General features: G+C 48.7%; 2 protein-coding genes across 2 annotated transcripts; both read right to left on the bottom strand.

The window, feature by feature from the left end:
• Positions 1 to 11,214: 11,214 nt before the first annotated feature.
• Positions 11,215 to 15,834, bottom strand: LOC142008637 (nuclear transport factor 2-like). Its single transcript, XM_074985878.1, has 4 exons — positions 15,736 to 15,834; positions 13,966 to 14,037; positions 11,702 to 11,800; positions 11,215 to 11,400 (listed from the first exon to the last, which is right to left on the bottom strand). The coding sequence occupies exons 1-4, from the start codon at positions 15,832 to 15,834 to the stop codon at positions 11,287 to 11,289; spliced, it is 384 nt and encodes a 127-aa protein (XP_074841979.1). The 3' UTR covers positions 11,215 to 11,286.
• A 4,480-nt stretch (positions 15,835 to 20,314) lies between these two features.
• On the bottom strand, positions 20,315 to 22,730 carry LOC142008271 (uncharacterized). The gene is made up of 2 exons (XM_074985454.1): positions 20,992 to 22,730; positions 20,315 to 20,649 (listed from the first exon to the last, which is right to left on the bottom strand). The coding sequence occupies exons 1-2, from the start codon at positions 21,626 to 21,628 to the stop codon at positions 20,315 to 20,317; spliced, it is 972 nt and encodes a 323-aa protein (XP_074841555.1). The 5' UTR covers positions 21,629 to 22,730.
• Positions 22,731 to 23,094: the final 364 nt, after the last annotated feature.

Raw genomic sequence — 23,094 nt, 5'->3', positions numbered from 1 at the left:
TTTTTGCATACATGGATGCAGAAGGGATGTGAGCTTGAATGACTAAAAAAGTGAGTTACACTCTGTAGAAGATATTCAGAAACCAGACCCACAAAAGGGCTGTATGTTTGAACTAACCTGGCCTAGGCAATTGACTTAAAGAACACTGAGACAGCTTACTACAAAGCCATGTCTGGCTAACAGGGGGCTCTACAATGCAGACTTTTACACTATCACAAGGTGTTAGAATTTATACCCTAAGGCTACATCTGCACAATCTGCCGCTGCTGGCAGGGTCATGCAAATGAGGGCACTAGACAATGCAAATGGTCTCTCATTTTTTTCAGGAATAAGGGTCTGTCAATGGGGCAGGGTTGGTTGACAGATACCCATCTACATGGCTTATTTTGTGACAACAGAAGCCTCCACCAGGAGAGTAATTTTGCACGACTAGGCAAATCAGGCACACAGCCATGCAAATGAGCAGCCATTTACATTACCGAGTGCCTTCATTTGCATGACCCTGCTGGCAGCAGCACACCATGTAGACGTAAACTAAGAGTTTGGACTCTGGTATGAGGTGCGGCTGTAACAAAACACCTCATCCCTCTCGGCGGTGGGTGAGAAGGAAGCAAGTAATTGATTGCTTGATTTCTGCTCTTCCCTCCTCCTTCTTCCCCCTTTTGAGAAAGAATGCTATGCCATGCTAGAGAGCAAGCTGTCTACATGTCGTCTCTGAGAGCTAGTCAGCCAGCTCAGGAGAGATCTGAAGTCTTCTGGTGGCAAAGTAATGAGCACTGTGAAAGAGATTTGTAAATATTTTCAGAACTATAATTAGTCCACAAATAGCATCTGAAATTAATAGTAGCTCTTCTCTATCATGAAACAGAGATTGCTTGCAAGATGCTCTTGGATTGGATTTGAAAATGTTGGATTGCTAAATTGTAGTCTGTTCTTCAAGACACGATCCTAGATGCTGTCCTGGTAAGGCAAATAAGTTATTTACCTTAGATACTTTCTGAAATACAGTTCCCTAAGAAAACCAAGTCTGACCTCTTAAAGCCAAGAAGCAGTTGGACTAGAAGCCAGGTTTTTTTGCGATCAGATAGAATAGGTTCTAGTACTTCTGCAACAATGAATAAACCAACATCCTTCTAAAGCAAAACTCCATGATAAAGTTGCTGAAGGTGGAGTAGCAGAGTCTCCCAACAGAAGTCTGCCATTCCGGGAGCTTACTGCTGACATCCTGGTCATCCTCGTTCCATGAGGAAGAAACAATGTGTCAGCAGAAGAGGTTTTCCCAACGTTTGGCCCCACGTAGATGAGCCAAATGTCGGAAAATCCTCTCCCAACAGAACTGTTTGCAGGAGTTGCGCAACTTGCGTACCTTTTGCCAACAGATCTCTTCAGTCTAGACATAGCCGTATTCAGGAATCAGATAGGATCCCTATATGTAATAAGCAGAACTCAGAAGGTAACCACCAAGCAACAAAATCTAGATCTCTAAGCTGTCCCCAAAATTGTCAGTGTCATTGTGACTCTTGTAGAATTCAGAAATCAGAGCAGATCTCCCTTCATGACAGTTGGAGTATGGTGGGCACCATACATAACCTGTAGGACCTATTTTAATTTTGGTAGGATGGTCATAGACATGAAAGTAGTAATGTCTCTTTTTATTTGGTGACTCAACAGTCTTTAAAGCGAATAACTTAAGACTTAAATGGAAGCGGCAAAACTATTAACTAGAAGTAGAAATGTACAATAACAAATGTTAACTGATGTGAACAGCTAAGACCATACAAATGAGCTGTCAAACCAGAGACTTTTAAAATTACTTAAAGATGACCTAACTGGATATCAGAGGTAAAAAGATGACTTTTCCTCTCCATATGGAAATTATCCTATAGTCACTGAAATTGTAGTCATCACATTCCCAGCTTGTCTCACTTGTCACTGAAGTCAGTGACAAAACTCAACAGGGATATAGGGCAGGTCATGGGACGCAGACAATAACATCTCAAAGAACCACAGTCACTCTACTATAAGTAACTTGTATTTGAAAAAGAAAGAACATGTCAGTGTGGATCCCACTGCAGGTGATTGACAAGCAGTATCCCCTCAGGGTGGTGGGAATGAGGAGTTTCAGCTGCATCTGTCATACGGTGATTGTAGCAGTGACCTCCTGAACTTGGCCTTTGACCTCAAAGCCACAACACTTCTTCTTAAACAAAAGGCTGGTGGCGTATATCCTGCTGTGATTTAGCACGTTGGACTGCTAGAAGTAACAGCGCAATCATTTCTGCAATATGCATCCTCAAAATGTATAGCCTCAAGTAGCAGGTTATTTATACTTACTTTTCAGCAATCTTTACACGTTACACTCTAGATCAGAATTAATTCAAGGATCTATTTTCCTAAGACATGGAGCAGTGTTCTCCAGTATATGTCTGAGCTGCACAGTCTCATCCAAGGAGCGATCTAAATTTTATGACCATTTGTTTATTTGGGCATATAGCTCCAACAGAGCTCTGTAAACTCTCCTAGGTATGCTGGCTTCCTACTCCATGGTTTCTATTGCTGTATGTTTTCCTGTTAGAGGAAAGAAGTTATTTTTGTCTGACTCTTAGTTTCTGGGCAAGTGATATTGAAGAAATGCAATCTCAAGTTTTACAGTCTTTTTTAATATGAAAAAAGGTTGTAAGAAAACCCCAATTACTATCTGGGAACAATAAAACAAGGTAACATTGGAGGTTGTCAAGTAGGTTGTGTTTTGTTTCCATTTATGTTCAGGATTGTCCTATATGTAATTTGAAGAGGATAAAGTTTTCTCTTCTATTGCAAGTTCTAAAATGTCTTATGTGGGTTTTTTTAATATATATAAAGTGTGAGGATGCTGTCCAGCTCTGTTTGTGTAGTTTTCCTCATAAACGATTATCTGGTATCAGAACATATCTAAATGTATTTTTATTGTACTTATAGGTAGAAATATCCATTGGCTTACTATAAATCCAATATATTAGGGTTCTAAGAGTGTCAGGAGTGCACTGCGTATATAGTGAAACTCAGTATGATTGAGACCCCATGTAACAATTAGTCCGTGGTTATGTGGTGGGATCCCACCCTGCAAGCCCTTCTTCCCTTCAATGCAAGGCTAGTCCAGTCCTCTCATGCTTTGATAGCTTAAGTGCATAAAGACTGCAGATGTTGGTGAAAATAAAGAAAGCATTTATGTTTACGCTACAGCGATCTGTTGACAGAAGTTACTGTCGGAAGATATCTTCCAACAAAACTTCTGTGGACAGATTGTGGCCGCACACGAAAGCAGATTGCTCTGTCAATCCGCTCTGTCAACAGGGTCCCCTGCAGTTTGCCTTGTTGAGTTCCTATGATGGGCAAGAAGGGAATTCTTCATGCTCAGTCAGCTGCAAACCAAAGTCCTTTATCAGTTAGTTTCCTCTTCCACCTCCTTCAAATCTACTAGTATGGAAGAGTGGATGTATCTCCTTTCTTGTATCTCCAAGACACGTAGGCTGTGATAGCAACTTAATCACCCCAGTGGCTGTAGCCCTCTCCAGCAAATACCATTACAGATCCATCATATTAGTCTTATCTTTTTGCTAAAATCGTAAGTGAAATAGCTAACAAAGTGACCTGCTAAGTTCACTAACTGTCAGAGTTAATACTCAGTTGACTCTCAGTGTTCAGCCAGACTGCAACAAAAGCTCTAGGGCAGACGTTACAGCATGGGTTTACCTTTCAGACACGTTTTTAAATGTTACCTTCAAAAGAACACCTAGAAACTAAAGATCAATTCCACAGTGCAAGTGAAAGAGGGGAGGGGGAGTTACGCACAAGGGCAAGGCTGTAATTAACTACCAGATCGTCAGTTAAAGGATTCTAGGGATGGAGAGTGTTGACACTACTATAAATTGGAACTACACAGTACAACAGAAGAATCAGCTTTTTTCAACCCCATTACCCCTCTGGAAAACAAAGTAGGGAGTGTCCCCCAAGGGATAACACGTGGGATTATGACACTGGCGACCTGGCTTCTAATCCCAGTTAACATTCCCTGTAAACTGAGTGCCTGTGTGGCCACCCAAGAGAGATTTAAATGCTACCTGGGTGATTAGCAGAGTGCCCATGGCTGGCAGCATGTGGTTCTACTGGGAGTGTACATAACAAAATTTATTCTGCACAGGAAATAGAAAAAATATGGGGGAAGATTGGTCCCAGCTCTACCACTAGGCTGTTGGGTGAGCTTGGGCAAGTTGTTTCACCTTTCTGTGCACTTTCTTCATGTGTGAAATGGAGAGAATCCTGACTAGCTTTGTGAAGTCCTTTTTTGAGATTGATTGATGAAAAGTGCTCTCTGACAGCTAGAGGGTATTATTATGAGAGTCCCACTACATTTCATCTCCTCATCCTGGGACTCCTATTTATTCCTCTCCCATCTGACAAAGTGACTTTTGGTCTCACTCTTATTTTCTTCCTCGATTAAAACAAAAAGCTTCTTGTGTTGTCACCAGTCTTGGCCCCACTGTTTGAGTATATATATATATGGGAGGTACATACAAGCAATGATACACACATCCTTAAGATTAGTGTTAGAATGGGAGCATAAGAAAAGCTGTGTCCAGGTCTCCTTCCAGGGACCAATATGCCCTCTCCATATCTAACTCCAGTTTGTTGCCTTATAACCAGATTCTCAGAAGCCAGAAGATGGCAGGTTACTTTTGCCTTGTACACTTGGTAATGCTATGTGTTAAAAGATTCCCTGCTAGGGAACTAGATTGAGCAAAGCTCGCTCACAGTAAGTAATACTCACTTGTGCTCCCTGCTGTGTATGGTGCTCATGTTACATGCTACCTAAGTCAGTCAAGTAGTCCCACTGAAACCAATGGGACCATTCGTCAGAGGGGTTAGAGCTGCGTCAGAGCTGTATTAGTCTGTATCTGCAAAAACAACAAGAAATCCTGTGGCACCTTATAGACTAACAGATATTTTGGAGCATAAGCTTTCATGGGCAAAGACCCGATTCATCAGTTGCATGTCTGACAAGCAGAGCAAATTGCTAACTCCGCAAGTGGAATTAGGGCCTTGACCACTAACAAATGTAAGCATTACAACACCTAACTTGTAGGCACCAGGAGAATCAAAGGAACATTGGGCTTCTCAAACCTGAGCTAGGCGTGTAGGCTTCCTAGACAAGTAATGGGGAAATGTAGGTGCCTCTGAATGAGAATTACACAAGGAAGCAGCTACATTGGGAGCTGTCTAAACTAGCCAATAGGAGAAGCTGACAAGAGGGCTATGTCTGCACGGCACTTCAAAATTGCTGTGGCTCGCCGCTGTGTGGCTCGTCCAAATGGGACTCCTTTTCTAAAGGAACCCACCAACTTCAAAATCCCCTCATTCCTATCTGTTGATAGGATTAAGGTGATTTCGAAGTTCCCGTGGTCCTTTAGAAAAGGAGCCCTGTCTGGCCGAGCTGCGCGGCAGCAAAAAGTGGAAATTTCGAAGAGCCGTGCCTGGCGGCATGCTAATGAGGCACTGAATATGTATTTCAGCACCTCATTAGCACTCTTTGAAATGACAATTTGCATGGCCATTTCAAAGGTTTGGGCTAGTGTAGACACGGCCGAGGGGTTTGCTCTAAACCCTGCTCCTCTCTTGGAGATTAGCAACAAGTGCTGGTTATCACCAGGAATCGTTCTTGGAGTCAGGTGGTTTACACACCTGTCTTCTTTTACGACAATGAGGCAGGCACTTCTCTCCATGCAAAACAACTAAGGAGTTACTCTTCTTAACTTTTAGCTCAATGGTTACATTGCCTGTGATGTGAGATACCTGGGTTCAGTTCCCTCCTCGCTCACATCAGAGGGAAGAAAGGATTTGAACAGGGTCCCCTCACCTCACTGGAGAGGCTCTAACTATCAGTGGTCAAAGTAAATTAAATTTATTGCAGGTACTACCCTATCATAAACTGTGTCTTGGGGGACGGGGGCAAAAGGGAATTGCAATAGAACAGTACCTCTAAGAAACTTAAGTGTGGGGGTGAAGTGGGGGGCTCAGGGCAGAGGGATGGGGGTACAGGAGTCAGGGCAGGGAGCTGGGGATGGGGGATGCAGAAGTCAGGATTGAGGTGTGTTAGGGACTCAGGGCAGGGGTTTAGGGTGTGAGGGGTGCAGGATTCAGAGCAAGGAGATGAGACTGTGGGAGTATCATGAGTCAGGGTAGGGGGCTGGGTGTGTGTGTGTGGGAGGTACAGCAGTCAGGGGTGGTACAGAATGTTGGGGGATGAGGAGGCATGGGTGGGCCTTGAGGCCAGGTTATCTACTTGCCATTGTCACAAGGGAGCTGTGTGGGGGGAAAAGCTGCAGGGAAAATGGCAGTGGTGTTAGAGACCTCTGACCTGCCACTCCCTTTGCCAGGCTTCTTCCCAGGGACAGCACAAGTTCTGCATTCAGTGAGAGAGGCAGCAGTAGCCTAGATGGGAGCATATATGGCTCCCCTACAGCATGTCCCCCACCAACCCCTTTAACTTGCCTATTGCTTCTGGCACCGCACACTGGATCACCAGTACCAGCCCGCAGCAGCAGGCACCTGGCTGGGAGAGCACATGGCAAGCAGCCCCCTTGCTGGCTCTTGGTGGACCATGGCCAGCTCTTGCCAGAGTGGCACACTGGGGAGCACAACCTGACCTTCACCTCTAACTACTGATCAAGGCAATATTCTGCCATGGAGCTCCCCTAGCCTCACCTGAGGAATCTTTGCTGCTGTAAGCAGTCACTGGAGCAGGGGCCTGGGATTCAGGGCCTCCCATGAGATGCCCTAAACTTAAGGTTGGGGAATCTCTTTCTGGCTCAATAATTTAAGTGTCTACCTACAGTGGAACACGAGAGCCTCTGACCATGCCTAGCAGCTCAGGCCCTGGGGAGTGAGATGTGTGCTCCTTCATCTCAGGCCCCAGGAGTGAGATGTGTAAAGGGTCTGTTGGCCCCTTACTAAAACTCAGTGGGTTTTTTTTGGTTGGCCATCCTCCAGTATGGAAAGAAAGCGGAAGGGTCATTGGGAAATCAGGACCCTGAGACTAACAGTCCCCTGGTACAATGGGGAGAGGCCAATGCTCCAAGTCAGCCTGATTGGCAGGGCAGCGGTGTAAGAAGGAGGCTGATGGTCCACCCTGACTGAGTTAGATTTACCTGTGTCAGGCAGACAGGAGTCATGCTAGAGAGAGAGCAGACGGTCCGAGCTGAGCTAGGCAGCAGAGCCACGCCAGCAAGAGAGAACCAGCCCAAAGAGCACCTCCTGTGCTGGGAGGAGAGCTGCAGTAACCAAGAGCCACAGAGACCAGCGAAGCAGCCCAGAGAGCTGGAGGCAGAGCGGTAAAGAGTGGACTTGGAGCAGTGCAGCTAAAGCTTGGTACAGTGAGCAGCTCCTGAGAGGAAGTGGAGGACTCCAGGCAGATGTCACCAGCCAAAAGGCCTTACAAGCCAGACTTAGAGGGGAACCAGAACTCTGACAGTGGGAAGAAGGGAGGGAAATGGGAAGAGGACATTGGAAAGAAGTGTCCTGCCATCTAGAGCCTGAAGGTATGGGATCACTACCAGAACAAGTGTCTGATCTGCAGCACCGTAAGGGCAATGTCTGTTCCATTACCATCCTCCAACCCCTGCTTCTTCCTGCTGCCACCCCATGCTAGGCTCTCTCTCCATTTCCTAAAGGACACATCCCTGGAGGATGGGGTGTCAGCAAGAAGGGGCAAGGCTTAGACAGTAATGGAAAGGCCTCTTCCCCCCACAGTACTCCTGGTGTGGATTGCATGATTAATATTGCCATGGATGGCTCATTGGCTGGGAGTTTGAGACCCCTGCCCAAGGCCTTGCCTCAGCGACCACAAGTTGGTGGTCAAGCCCCTGCAGGAATCCTGGGCCCAGCCTTATGGGGGTCTGAGGACTCTGCCATGGCAGAAAGTGAACAGGCCCTCAGGGGTCAGGACGGCCTCTCAGTAAAGGAAGTGGGAACAGGACCTCAGCTCCTTTCACAAACCCATTTCACCAGGGTAGAGTCATAGAACAATAGAGCTGGAAGAGACCTAAAAAAGCCATCAAGTCCAGCCCCCTGCCCTAGACAGGACCAAACCCATCAGCTCAGCTCAGCCAGGGCTTTGTCAAGGCAAGACTTAAACACCTCCAGGGGCAGAGACTCCACTACTTCCCTGGGTAGACCATTCCAATGCTTCACCACCCTCCTAGTTGTCAGGGATTTTTACCCCCAGGGCATTATCGTCCCCGTGTGTCAGGGGAAACAAGCCTCTGGCTGTGTAAAAATCAATGCAGGTGCATGGAAAATCTAAAGTCTCATAGGCTGCCATTTAGCAGCCCCCCTCAACGGTCATTCTGAGTCAGTTGGTTTCCCCGGTAACCTGAACTCATGAATTATTCATGAACATAGGTTTGAATCATGTACCTCTGATTGGCTGGAGGGAAAAGTTTTCTAGTACCTTCCAAGCCACCGAGGACCTGTTTGAGAACCAGGTGTGTAGAATCTTGAACCTTATAAATATGCTAATTGGATCATGAATTATTTATGAACTAACTCTATAAAAGCCAGAGCCCCAGTTCATTCGGGGGCCCTTGGTGACACATCTGAGAATGCTGCTAGCCTGCAGAGGAGAGCGTTGGCTGTGGAAAACAGCGTCTGCTGGATCCTCAGGCCACCCCAGCTGGGCGAAGGAGCTCTCATCACTGCGGTGCCTGTGTCAGCGGCGCCGCCATCACTCGCTAGCAGCGTCTCACTGTTGGAAGGCTGAGAAGCGCAAGCTTGCTCGTCACCACCATCACAGCCCCAGCGTACACAAGCAACAAGTGAGCAGCAAGTGGGCTCTTTGGCGTACCTGTCGGGTGGCAAACTGGCCCGCGGCTCTGGCCGCTGGTACTGCGTACCCAGCAGGGAAACCGGGAGCCCGCCAACGCCGCATCACCATCACCACTGTTCCCGCCACCAACATCATCAGCGCCTACCTCAACAACTTCTGTACTGGACTTGACTATTGGACACGACTCTTCTTCATTGGCTTTGACACCGGATGCGACCAACTCACTTGATTTTGTCTACCAGACAGGATACGTAATAAAACTAGACACACACACCTGGGACATCGGGGTCCCCATTGGGGAAGCAGGGGTCGCACCTCTGTTGCGTGCCGGCCTAACAAGGCGAGTGCTGCCCCCGAGGACCCGACTCACAGAGCTGGGCCCATAAGCCCCAGGCTAATACTAATTTAATATTGACATTCTTGTTCTTGTATATGTTGTGTTAATTATTACTTAGTTGTTAAACGCTACAATAGAAATGTTTAGTATAATGTAACAAAGTAGTCTTTAGTGTAATTAAGGGAAGTATTATAAAGTAGTAGTTAGTATAATTAGATAGCATACCCTAAGGTAATTAGTAATAGACTATATTATAAGTACTATTGATCACCGCATCCTAGCTTTGTTGTCCGCATTCCCATGCTATCACTGTAACTTGGTGAGAAAGCTTAGGGGCGCCCCGGGTTACACAGCTGGTGTGGATGGATTACTGGGCACCAGCCGGGGCTGCATTAGCACCCGGCCCCAGGGATTGAGGCAGGGAGTAGTGCCCCCGCCTACCCACTGGTAGCCTGGGAATCTGGACACTCATTCCCCGTTTCCTATGTCCCCTGATCGGTGTATATTTGCATAGTGTAGTATAGTATAGTATAATATATTAGAGTTTAGCTCCTATTAATGTAATTTAGTTAGTGCTAAGTCATTTTAGTTGTTAAGTTGTGCCCTTCAATAAATCCCCCAGTTTTTGCTTCCTCTAATTGGTGTTCGGTCTCTGCTCTCTCTCTCGTCGGCCACTGCCCACCAGCGGGGTTAAGTAAGTTCTAGGTGAAGGTCACGTGCTTTACCCCAGGTTCCCTCACTTGTCTGGGGGGCGGGGCGGGTCTGCACCACCATCCCTTCTTGAGGGTAGGCCCCCGGGGTTCCAAACGGACAGCACGGGGGGGCCTCGTTATCTGGTCGGCTACCCGAGGCTGGCTGGAGCTGCCCAGAGCGGGTGGTGAGGCACCTTTAAGTGGTTTTCACTTTTTACCCGCGACACTAGTGAAAACGTTTTTCCTAATGTTGGACTTGGACATTCCCAACCACAACTTGAGACCATTGTTCCGTGTTCTGCCATCTGTGACCACTGTGAACAGCCTCTCTCCAACCTCTCTTCAGTAAGTTGAAGGCTGTTATCAAGTCCCCTCTCAGTCTTCTCTTCTGCAGACTAAACAGTCCCAATTCCCTCAACCTTTCTTCATAGGTCATATGGTCCAGATAGAATCATAGAATGTAATGTAGATGCCAGGAAAGTTTCCCACAAAGGCAGGACTATTCCCCTGTTTACAGATGTGCTCCTTCATCTCACTTTCCTGGTTTGTGGCATTTGGGTGTCCGGCTAACCAGAGTGAGGCAGCAATTTGTACGCCCAGGTGCAGCCAGAGAACATTTACAGCACAAGTTTAAATGCTGAGTGAATTTTGGTTACTATGTGGTTGGGTGGCTCCTGAGTCAGGGAGGGGCAGCGGTGAATCACAATGATACCTAAGAAAACTGAGATTTTATGTACCTTTGCAGACCCAGATCTAGGGCCCAGGGCTTAACCACAATATTAAAATTTTGGTTAAAACTTGCATAGTGTATCCCATTACCATTCCTTTTCTTGGTCTTCAGGAGGCCACTGCTCCCAAACACAAACATGTCTTCTTCTGTGTTTGGAGAATGTCTAGCATACTGTGAATGCTTCTGTATGATGAATAATCAAATCAAGGAAGAGAAAACAGAAGATAGATTTTAATGTGTGAAAGTACTTTGGGTGCTCGTCACCTCCTTGTGCATATCTACATGAGAAAGGAGAAGGTGGCCCAAATCTTGTAATAGCTGGAAACATGCATTTCATAAGACAACCACTAATCATCCCATAGCAGCACAAGCTCCATGTGTATCCATTTGGCTAACTCTCTTGCAGAAAGCCTGTTTACATAGAGCAAGTCTCCTGAGGCTATACTTTACTATCATATGTAAACAATTCACATTCCTGCCATCTTCAGTTTACTAGGCAATATTACACCAAGATATGGTTAGGAGAAGGGAAGGGATGCACTAGCTAGAAAGCGTATGGTCTTTCAATCAACAGATTGCACAAACCACTGCAGAACAATTTAAACAATTTATTTTTGTGTCATTCAAAAGTGGCAGTAGAAACAGGCATTTGAAAACAGAAAAATCTTCAGGCGAAGTTGTAGAGGGCTAGTCTAAATATGTCATTGGTGCAAACCCAATTGTCACTAATATTCTTGAGAACAAACAGCTGGTTGAACCCCATCACTGGGTCATTATCCACCTAAGCAAATTAAAAAATGTGAAGTTAGAAGTAGGAAACATAGCCCACCTGTTCAAGCCAAATCCTCTCAAACTACTTAAGTATAGCACAGCATGTATCAATTAAATATCCACTGCCTTTCTTTTCTAGTCTTCAACTGATGTGAAGATACCACTAATGCTGTATTACCTCAGGCTCAAACAAGAATTCCATTAAAAGAAAAAAACACAGTGAGACTGCTGTATTCCTAAATGTAATAGTTCTAAGATTAACAATCTTCCCCTTATATACTAGTCAAAGCATTACAGTTTGCCAGCCTCACCTTCAGCTGACCAACCACCATACTCAGAATACAATTATCAGGCGCTGGCTGGTGATCTTGAGATGTTATGCTGTGTTGAATTTTTTGGAACGGAAGGCTCTGTTTAGGAGGGATTAAAAAAAAACAACCATAAGCTAAGCATAGTCATGTGAGTATTTCACTTAATATTTCTGCTCCAGCAGCATACTTGATACTCTACATGGTCACTGATCCAAGGGTGTTAGACATACAATACAGTTACTATGCAATACAGCTGGTATACAAAATACTGACTGATTATGAATGTCAGATCTTATTGGTGCAAATAAAAGCAAATTGCTGGCAATTTGTCAACATTGTCAACATTTGTCAATTTGTCAACATTTAGTTATAAAGTGTTTTGGAAACCGTATTATACCTCAAGTGAGGGAATGGGAATTTCACCCTCTCCTCACCTCAGCCCCTGCTAACGCTATGCAAAGACCCTGCTCTGTGATCTTGTAGGGATGATATTTTCTAAATATTTCTTTTCTCTTATCTCAAAATGACCTCCTTCATAACATCAATTGGCATGTAGTTCTTTAACCAAAAAGAGAGAGGAAAACAAAAAGTTATTAGACATTGGCTGTGTCTACACTAGCTCCCAACTTCGAAGGGAGCATGGTAAGCAGGTGCCCGGAGATTACTAATGAAGTGCTGCACTGCATATGCAGCACTTCATTAAGCTAATTCTCCCCCATGGCAACTTCGAAGCAGCAGCCTTTAAGTGCCAGCTTGCATGTAGCTGTGGCTAACCCGTGAGTACTTCAAAGTGCCTGAGCTACTTCAAAGTCCCTTTACTCCTCAACATTTTTAGGAATAAGTTTCAGCAGGTAAGGTTCTGAATACATCTGGGAAATAAAAGTAACATATTCAGTGCCTCATTAGCATGCAGGAGGCCGCGGCACTTCGAAATTGACGCGGCTCGCCGCCGCGCGGCTCATCCAGACAGGGCTCTTTTTCGAAAGGACCCCGGCTACTTTGAAGTCCCCTTATTCCTGTGAGCAGATAGGAATAAGCAGACTTTGAAGTAGGCGGGGTCCTTTTGAAAAGGAGCCCCGTCTAGACGAGCCATGCAGCTGCGAGCCGCGTCAATTTCGACGTGCTGCGGCCACCCACATGCTAATGAGGCACTGAATATGTATTTCAGTGCTTCATTAGTAAACTTCGAAATGGCCATTTGCACGGCCATTTCGAAGTTTTTGGATAGTGTAGACATGGCCACTGAGTAAGAAGGGGCTGCTTCTTAGAGCAGTCACTTTTTAATTTCCAAATAAATGGCACAAAATATGCCGCAACTTAACACTTAAAAACCCACTTATTAGAACTTAATGCATCATGAGTTTCCACGGTTGTTCAGTTTTGAGTAGTAAAGGGACTTTGAAGTAGCCCAGACACTTTGAAGTACCCATGAGCTAGCCACGGCTACACGCAAGCCAGCATTTCGAAGTTGCGGCAGGGGAGAATTAGCTTAATGAAGTGCTGCATATGCAGTGCAGCACTTCATTAGTAATCTCCTGACACCCTACTTACCATGCTCCCTTCGAAGTTGGGAACTTGTGTAGACACAGCCATTAAGTAATAATAAGTGGGCATTTAAGTGTTAAGTTTAGCATATTTTCGTACCATGTATTTGGAAATTAAAAAGTGACTGCTGTAAGAAACAGAACCTTCTTACTCAGTTACTTTTATTTCCCAGGTGTATTCAGAACCTTATCTGCTGAAACTTACTGATAAAAATCAAACATAATTAAACTTTGTTAGCAGAGCAGACGTAGGAATGGAGTTGGATTTTATACTGCCTCACCCATCAATAGCACTGTTCATTAAGTTTCAACTGCAGGGCCAAATGCAGCTCTCATCTTCGGTAGCAACAAGGTTTCACGGTCATAATGGAGGGGGTGAAAGTCTGCAGAACCTCTCATTTGTGATGAAGAGGAAAGAGCTCAGCTTGACTTTGAAAATAGATTTGACTTGCAAATTAAGCAGATGTTATTGAACCACCATGGAAACTCACCATGAAATTTCATCAGAGGTTTTTTTTTTGTTTGTTTGGGTTTTTTTTTTTTGGTTTTGTTTTTTTTAAATAAAACCTCCAGAAGGTTGAGCAACACACTTACAGGTGAGCCTTCTGGTGTTCTCTCTGCCATTTGAAATCATGTGCACCCAGGCAGGGTTTTTTAAAACCTGAGACAGAAAAGCAGTTCAGTGAATTTTAAACACTTTTAGTAGTCTCAGATGTGTACCATCAACTTTTCCATGATAGCAGTTTTTCCTTGGAATTGCTGTCCTTCCCATGACAAACAAGAAGCATCTGTCTGAAAAAGAGAACAAAGCATCTATGTCATTCACATGAATGTTACAGAAATGAGGTAAGATTGAAGGCTCTGAGGCAGTGGTAGGAAACCTGCATGTAGCCCACTGGGGTGCCAGCCGTGGACCCTGTTTGCCCCGCTAAACCATGAACCTCTCACATACTGGGGCACCAGAGTGCTGTGCTTCCTTCTTTCCATCCCTCCCAGGGTTGGAATGCTGCAAATCAGCTGCTTGTAGCTGTTCCAGCTTTGGGAGAGGAGCAGTGACAAAGTGCGAATTAAGCAATTCATAGCGCTATGAAAGCGCTGGATGGGATGGGGAAGGAGAAAGAAGCGCAGCGCTGCAGTGCACAAGAGGCACATGGAGGAAGGAGGCATACAGGGGGGCTGTGGCAGTGTTCTCTGTAAGCTGAGTGCGTGGCTGGCTGCCCAGGAGAAATTCAAGCGCCACAGCATTGATTAACAGAATGTCCACACCCAGCAGCATGTTTATATTGTGGTGCACATCAACATGTTTTGGTGCACATAAAATTTATTCCACACCAGATGGAAAAAAATAGAGGGGACACTGGTCTTGGGGCTGCTGCAGTCCATTGAAATGAAGGAAGGTCACTCCAAATACATGGTGATACACATCTCATAACCCTGGAAGGGACCTGAGGAGGTCATCAAAGTCCAGTCCCCTGCCCTCTTGGCAGGACCAAGCACCACCCCTGACAGATTTTTTAAGAGTCTATTTACTGCAGACCCCTAAATGGCCTCCTGAAGGATTGAACTTATAACTCAGGGTTTAGCAGGCCAATGCTCAAACCACTGAGCTATCCCTCACATGGCCCACTTGTTATTCTTAGTTGCCCATTGCTGGTCTGAGGAAAATAACCTAAAGCAGTGCTTCTCAAGTCCATTTGGTACCAGACTGCAGCCTTTCCAAACTGTGTCGGGAAGATCTCAGGGACCCTCATTAGTCCATGAGAAATACCAGCTAAAAGAATCCTTAGACGCAAATGTTTTCTATGTGGTAATCTAACTTAGTCACTAGCAAATGTGTATTTGTTACAACTGAGTGTTATGCAGCATATAACTAATAAATTATCCAATATGCTACTGCTTGTGATCAGAAAGGGACAGACCAGCAGATTCGAGAAATCTTTCATGAAGTCAAACTATCCATTCCGTTTTGGGCCTAGCTTGTGCCATCACTTCCACTAGGGCTGTAGGGTTTTCATAGTTAATCCTCACCCTATTTCCAAATTTCTTCCTTTTAACTCAACAGGGGTCTTAAGTGAGCCTAACAAGTAATTTAAAAAAAAAAAAATCAAAAGCAGCTTCCACCGTTACTCCTACTAGCTTTTGATGCTTCACCATGACACGTTACCTCGCAGTTCAAAGTCTCTAGCAAGTGAAACAACACTCCCCTCACCTGACATTTTTGTTACTTAGAAAAATGGATTAAAAATAATCAATCCTACATGTGTTGAGAGACGACTATTTAACAGGAATAAGAATAATGTATTGGGTAAAAACAACAGTTTAATTAATTAGAATGGACGTACATATTCCCCCACCAATCCTAACTAAGACGGAACCATTGCCTCAGACAAAACTACAGTCTTTATAATAGAAGTGCAGAATACATCAAGTCTTTAAGCCATCATTCAAAGTGATCAATGAAGAGGTTAAAATTGTCCAACTGATACTTACATAGAGAGTACTTAGCTCTACTCTGCTGGTATCAAAACGCTGGTAATAGAGATGCACAAAACTTGTTCCAACTTGCTCCCACACAGGTCTCTCGGCCATTCTTGCCCTTTGTCTATGTCAAGAATGGAAATATTTAGAAGCTTTAAGTCTAAAACAGTGACAGATGGAAAGCCTTATGAGATACAACTCACTCTTTAATGGGTCTCCTACAGACCTCTGCCGCACTTATTAAATGCTGATTTAACTAAACAATCAGTATACTTTCACTATGTTATTAAATAATTGAAGCTGATGCTACAAAAATGCTTCAATGGGCATCTGGTTGCAGGGAGTTCACTGGAGGCCTTAATGTTTTCCATTCTTTTATTGTGGTCTTTTAAAACGCTGACCAGTTCCATCTGTACAAACCTGATAAGCAGATAATTATGAGTCACAGGGAGCACAGTTTTGTCTACAGGAGCTTTAGTAATGGTGATGACCATGTTTTGCAGTCTCTTTTCATAAAGTACTCCTTTTAAGAAAAAACAGGTACTCCTAGGCTTTTCTCCTGTACCCTAAGGAGGTTGAGAAACTTGGTCATAAGGCGATCTGAGGTCTTGAAACAGATCTTTCAATCTTTCCAGATCACTATCCTTTCCAGGAGTCAGATGTTTTGCATATAACAAAGTTACACCTTCCTTAAAAACAGAAGACGGATTTGTGCAGAAATATCACAATAGACTATGAAAAACATGCTGATTTTCTACCATCTTATCAAACCAATGAATTGTACATACATTTCAGCATAATGAATAGGAGTCAGTAAAAACAAGTCATTTGCTGAATGAACTTTTAGAATGTACTTTTAATAGTGTATTGATGTTGCCTGTTATCAAATGAGGCAAATATCTAGATAAATTGATGTACTCCCAGAAAGAGCACAGCGTACCCCCAAAGAGGTACCTGAAGTCCTGAACACACTAATCTCCCACCATGCAGGGTTTTAAGTCACAGGAGTGCTCCAAGGGACAGGTAACTCAGGGAAAGGGAGAGATTGCAGGACTCGCTCTGTTGTAACCCACCAGGAAGCATGTCGGTTCAAGAAAACGAGTTTCTCTGTTCCTGTGTGTAACTCCTCCCCAGCAGGGCAAAGGGGCTCGAGCTGGAAGCAGTTTGCTGAAGGGCCCCTGGGGATTTGGGCTTAATAAGGCAATGCCTCCTCTAAGGCAGCAACCCCGCACCCACGTGCTCCGAGCCAGCCTCCAACTCCCACTCTCGCCGGTGGCTGGGCGCACTGACTACCTGCCCACCCCTGAGCTGCACCCCAGACCCCAAGTACAGGCGCCTACGTCCCCGCCCCCAAAGCGGGCACTCACTGGCGCGGCGCGGGGGAGCCCAGCGCACTTGCAAGCGGAGACCCGAGCAAGGCACACGCGCCCTCCCGCCACTCACCGCGAGCCTACAACGCAGCGAACGCGCCTCGTCCGAACTCGGCTGAGCGCCGCCCCCAGGCGCGTGTCTGGCAGCTGCCGCGAGCGGGAGCCTCGCGCAGGGGCCCGCCGCGCACGTGCGATTTGTGGCAGCCCTGGCGGGCGGGAAGGTGGAGCTGCGGGGTCGGCTCTGGGCGTAACTCAAATCCCTCCTGCCCGGCAGCGCACGCAGCCCCTCGGGCGGCCAGGCGGGTGGGGTGAGGGGGTCAGTGCAGCTATTGCAGCCCGTACGGGTCCTTGGCTGGGGCTGCAGGCTGAGCGGCGCGAAACGGAGCTGCCTCCGCAGGAGAGCGCCGAGACGCCGCGGGGGACGTAGTCTCTCGGCTGCCGGGGACGCGCGGCGCTGGCTCGGGACCAGTGCAGCCGGGCTCAGGAGCCTCTTTGCCTGAGCCGCGCCTAGGGGATTGTGTTGCGTTTCTTTGCCAGCTCCGCGCGCGCAAACACGTCCCAGACACGTGTCGCGGTGGGCGCCCAGCGTGTGCGGCGCAAAGTCAAAAGCGAAACTGATGCCGCCGCTCGGGGCTGGGACCCCGATCCGTGACACTCCAGTCATCGGAGGAAGTGGGTCTTCCCCAGGAAAACGCATCGCTGGATAATGTGCTAGGGGGAGGTGCTGCAGGACGGCTTGTGACCCCTGCAGTGAGTGGGATCACTGCATGAACGGCGCGGAGCGGGCGGGGGTGGGTGGCGGCTGAATAGGTGTTATTTTTCTCAGTCGCTACTGAATCTGTCTCCTGTGTCTGTTGCTGACATGCCATCTTTTGTATTGCAACTGAAACGGCCCTGATCCGTTATTGGGACGAAAGGTGCAGGAGCACTCTGCAGGAATAAAAGTGCCATCCCAAGGACCTGATTGTATATAACTCGTCATCTGAATTTTAAACTAGGTAAATTGCACCTCCCTTTTCACTTGTAGGTGGATATTGTTATTTTGTTTATTTATCCTAACCGTTTATGCTTATGCAAGAAAAAGGCAGGCTACTGGATACCCATAGTCCAGTGGACTGCCTTTTTCTTTTGAAAGAATATAGACTTAAAAGGGCTATCTCTATTTCTTATCCTTATGCTGTGCACTGTTAAAACAACTGCAGTGTTTCACCCTAAAAGGGACTGCTGTGCAATGGTATGCTTTGGGACTCTCGAGGACGAAAGGCATTATGTAGATACAGGATGCGCCTTAGCGTAAGTAGCAATGTTTGTAAGGTAACTTTTTTTTTGGGGCGGGGAGGAGGGAAGGGAACTACAGAATCATGAGTTTGAGTCCTCAATAACACTTTAGCTACATCTACACGTGAATGCTACATCAAAATAAGCTATTTTGATGAATAGCGTCTACACGTCCTCCAGGGCTGGTGCCGTCGACGTTGGGCAGTACCACATCTAAGTAGGTGCTGCAGGGGGGCGTCTACACGCCAAAGTGGCCCACATCGAAATAAGGGTGCCAGGAGCAGCTACAGACAGGGTCACAGGGCGGACTAGCACTTCTGGGGCAACAGCTAGCCGCTCCCTTAAAGGGCCCCTCCCAGACACACTCAGCCTGCACAGCATGTGGTCTGCAGAGCCACAGGCACGCACACCTTGGCGAAGCAGCATGGTCCCCTAGCAGCAGCAGCAGCAGTCAGAGGTCCACACAGCCGCCCCTGCAGGAGCAGTGCTTGCCGTGCTCAGTGCCATGGAGGAGGCAGCTGATCACCTTCTAGTCACAGAAGAAGAGGAGCGGCCCCCAGGGGAGGAGGAAGCAGCCCCATACCTGCTGCCCTCCGCCCCCCTGCCGCACACGCTGCCGGCTGTGGAGCTACCCCACGAGCACTGACTGATGGGAGCGGCTGGTGCTCGGCGAGTGGGACAACGACCGCTGGCTCCAGAACTTTCGCATGAGCCGGCAGACATTCCTGGAGCTCTGCCAGTGGCTCACCCCCGCACTGAGGCACCAGGACACCGCCATACGGCGTGCCCTCACGGTCGAGAAACGGGTCGCCAGCGCTGTCTGGAAGCTGGCCACTCCAGACAGCTAGCGATCCGTGGGGCAGCAGTTTGGCGGGAGCAAGGCCACCGTCGGGGCTGTCCTCATGGAGGTAAGAGGACCCACGGGGGGGGGGGGGGGGAAGCCCTGGGGGTGGAGGGGAGCCCTGGGGTGGAGGACCAGACACACCCTGCACACCCCTCACTGGTGCTCTCCCATGTCCCTCCCCTGCAGGTCGTCTGCGCCATCAATGCCCTGCTCCTCCACAGGCTTGTGCGGCTTGGGGACCCGGATGCCGCCATCATGGGGTTTGCCAGCCTGGGCTTCCCAAATTGCTTTGGGGCTCTGGATGGGACCCATATCCCCATCCGAGCTCCAGAGCACAGCGGAGGATGCTTCCTGAACAGGAAGGGCTACCATTCAGTGGTCCTCCAGGCCTTGGTGGACAGCCGGGGCTGCTTCATGGACATTTATGTTGGCTGGCCTGGCAGCACCCCCGACGCCTGGGTGTTCAGGAATTTGGGCCTGTGCTGCCGGCTGGAGGTGGGGACCTACATCCCCCAGCGGGAGATCCCTATGGGGGACACCACCATGCCCCTCCGCGTCGTCACAGACACGGCATACCCCCTCCGGCCCTGGCTCATGCACCCTTACACGGGCCATCTCTCAGCCAGCCAGGAGCACTTCAACATGTGCCTGAACCATGTGCACCAGGTGGTTGAGCGCACTTTTGGCCACCTCAAAGGGCGCTGGAGGTGTTTCCTCACCCGCCTGGATGCAGGCCCCACCAACATCCCCCAGATTGTGGGCGCATGCAGCACACTCCACAACCTGGTGGAGAGCAAGGGGGAGGCATTCTTTCAGGGCTGGGCTGCGGAGGCTGGCAGGGCTGACGTGCAGCCACCCGCTGCCCCCAGTCGCCAGGTGGACCCCGAGGGGATCCAGGTCTGGGAGGCCCTGCAGGCCCATTTCGACCAGGCCGCGGGGTGAACACTGGCAGGACCCCCACTGTACCCCCCCATCCTCCATAACACTCCCTGCCCCCACGCCCACACCACAGAGCACCCAAGAGCACCCCCCCCCTTTTCTTGCAAATAAAAATAGACCTGTTGTTTTTGAAACCACAAAACAGTGAATTCTCTTATTATTAATACAAATTATATATATATGGCACGGCATGGGGGGCCAGGTAGTCTACTATGCGCTCAAAAGTGCACATAAAGGCCCCCCATGCCTCCTGGCGCCAGGCCAGCACCTGCTCCTGCAATTGCAGGCGCCGCTCCAACACCTCCAGCTGCCGCCGGAGGGTCGCAAGCAGCTGGGGGTCCGTCACCATCCTCTGGTGGTGCTGGGTCTGCCGTCGGCCCCGTCCTGGGGCTGGTTGGTGCTCTGCCGAGGGGCTGGCCTGCAGCGATGGTCCCGGTGGGCTGTCCAGGACCACTGACACCTCACCGGTGCTCTCCGGGCCCTCCGATGGTGCAGCTGTGGAACACGGGGGAAGAAGAGTGGAGACAGCCGTTAGTGTGGCCCCCCGAGCCGTGGCCCTTGTCCCCCCACCCCTCTGCTGCTAGTTCCCCATCCCCGTCAGATGCTGCTGCTGATGGGTGTCCCACCCCCCCTGGGGGACCCTAGGTTCCGCTTCCCCCATCCCCAGGGATGGGTCATGGCACTGTCCTGCTCGGGGGGCAGGGGCTGATGCACTCCTCTGAGGGAAATGCCACTGCTGTCCTTGGAGCCATGGTCATCTGGGCATGTGGAGGGCCCTGGTCATGTCTGTTGTCCCGGCCCCTCGACCCCGGGGGTGTGCACCAGGGGGGTACATACCTGACGGTCTGCTCCCACGGTCGGGGGACACCCTCTGGGCGGATGCCCTGCTGGAGCTCCGGGATGGCAGGATTATTTGGAGCCCCCCGTCGCTGGAGGAGGACTCCCCCCTCCTCCTTCTCCGGCGTCCCAGGGGTGGGCTCCTGGGGGGGACCCTGGGGTGTGGGGCTTGCCTCCGGGGCGGACTTTGCCTCCGGGGCCTGCTGGGGCTCATCGGCCGAGGTGTCAAGAGTGGCCGGCGGGGAGGAGGTGTACTGGGGGCCCAGGATTTCCCTGAGCTCCCTGTAAAAGGGGCAAGTGGCAGGGGCGGCCCCGGATCGGCTGGCCACATCCCAGGCCCGGGTGTAACCCTGCCGTATCTCCTTAACCTTACTCCTGACAGGTCAGGAGTGCGGGCAGGGTGACCCCGGGCGGCCAAGCCCTTGGCCAGCTGAGCGAATGCATCCGCGTTCTGTCTCTTGCTCCCCATTACCTGGAGCACCTCCTCCTCGCTCCAGAGCCCCAGCAGGTCCCGGATCTCGTCCTCCATCCAGGAGGGGCCCCGCTGCCTCTTCCAGGGCTGACTGCCAGGCTGAGAGCCCTGGCTCCCCTTGGGGGGTGTGCCCTGGGGGCGTTTGGGGGGCTGGCGGGTGGCCATCGCAGCGGGGAGGTGTCTTGGGGCTGCAGGGAGGCGTGCAGGCTAGCTGCGCGTTACTGCTGCTGCCTGCACGCGCTCTCAGCTTCCTGCACAGGAAGGCAGGGAGCTTTAAGGGGCCGCTGCACGCGGCAACCATAGAGCTCAGGGGCTGGAGAGAGCGTCTCTCAACCCCTCAGCTGATGGCCACCATGGTGGACCCCGCCCTTTCGATGTTGCGGGACGCGGATTGGCTACACGTGCCCTACTTCGACGCTGAACGTCGAAGTAGGGTGCTATTGCCATCCCCTGATGGGGATAGCGACTTCGACGTCTCGCCGCCTTACGTCGATGTCAACTTCGAAATAGTGCTCGCCGCGTGTAGACGTGGCGGGTGCTATTTCGAAGTTGGTGCGGCTACTTCGAAGTAGCCGGCACATGTAGATGCGTCTTTTCAGTGATATGCTTGTGAACATAAAGATTTCCTTTCATTTTGGGGGAAGGGAGAAGAGAAAGAAAATAGTATTTAAAATATTTTGGATGCAGTTTTGAAATAATCCTCTGAAATTGCCCCTAAACATTTTTCCATATGTAAAGCTCACATTTGCACATTTCCCTGGACCCTTTGGGTAGTTAGATGCTCTATTACCCTACTTATGCATGCAAAATATCTCTGTTCTTATACATGCAAGATTGATACACTAGGTTAATTACATTCACAAGGGTTCAGTGTTGAGAATGCTTGCGAACGTTGAATTTCGTGAATATTATTTCACAAATATCATTTTACTCTGGCTGGGGAAGAGGAACTTAGTGGGCTCCCAAGCAGTTCTGGGCAGCAGTTGGTGGGGGTGAGACCACCAGCAGCGGGGCCACGAGAAGCCAATTGGTGGCCATGTCGTGCCCCTGGCTGGAGGCAGGTTGGGTGCCCTGCTCTATATTGGCAGGGCCGGCAGCCACCACTATGGTGTGGGATGTGTCAGCACAACCAGCATGGCCTCAGCTGCTAGAGTTGGACCCCCACCTGGGCCCCTTTGTGCCCAACTTTCAGCACAGGTACTGCAGTCCCATGCCCCAGCATCACCCACACCCTGCACTGCTCTGCCTGCAGCCCCTTAGTGTGCTGGGTTCCCAGCCCAGGGTGTGTGTGTGGGGGGGGGGGGGGGATATTCTGCATCCACCCTCCCCGCCACGTCAGTGACCCCACATGGGCCACTGCGACTAACCACGTTAGGCTAAAAGTAGAGGGATATTTTAAAACCTCATGACAGATTTTAAAAAGCATAGGTCTGTGTAGATAAGGCTGAAAGACAGCTTCTTATGGATACAGAACTGTAATCACATAAAAGAATATTTTTAATCAATTTAGCTGTAATTAACTAATAAATTTAATACAAAATTTGTATGGGTAAGAGCTGAGTTCAGAATTATTTCTCTGCAGTGGCTGATAACGGGTAAATTCCTTGCTGCTGTACAGGAAACCTAAGTTC

This window comes from Carettochelys insculpta, chromosome 2 (assembly GCF_033958435.1).
Source record: "Carettochelys insculpta isolate YL-2023 chromosome 2, ASM3395843v1, whole genome shotgun sequence".
Lineage (NCBI taxonomy): Eukaryota > Metazoa > Chordata > Testudines > Carettochelyidae > Carettochelys > Carettochelys insculpta.
Note: the sequence above shows the minus strand (reverse complement) of the source record. Positions and strands in the feature narration are given on the sequence as shown.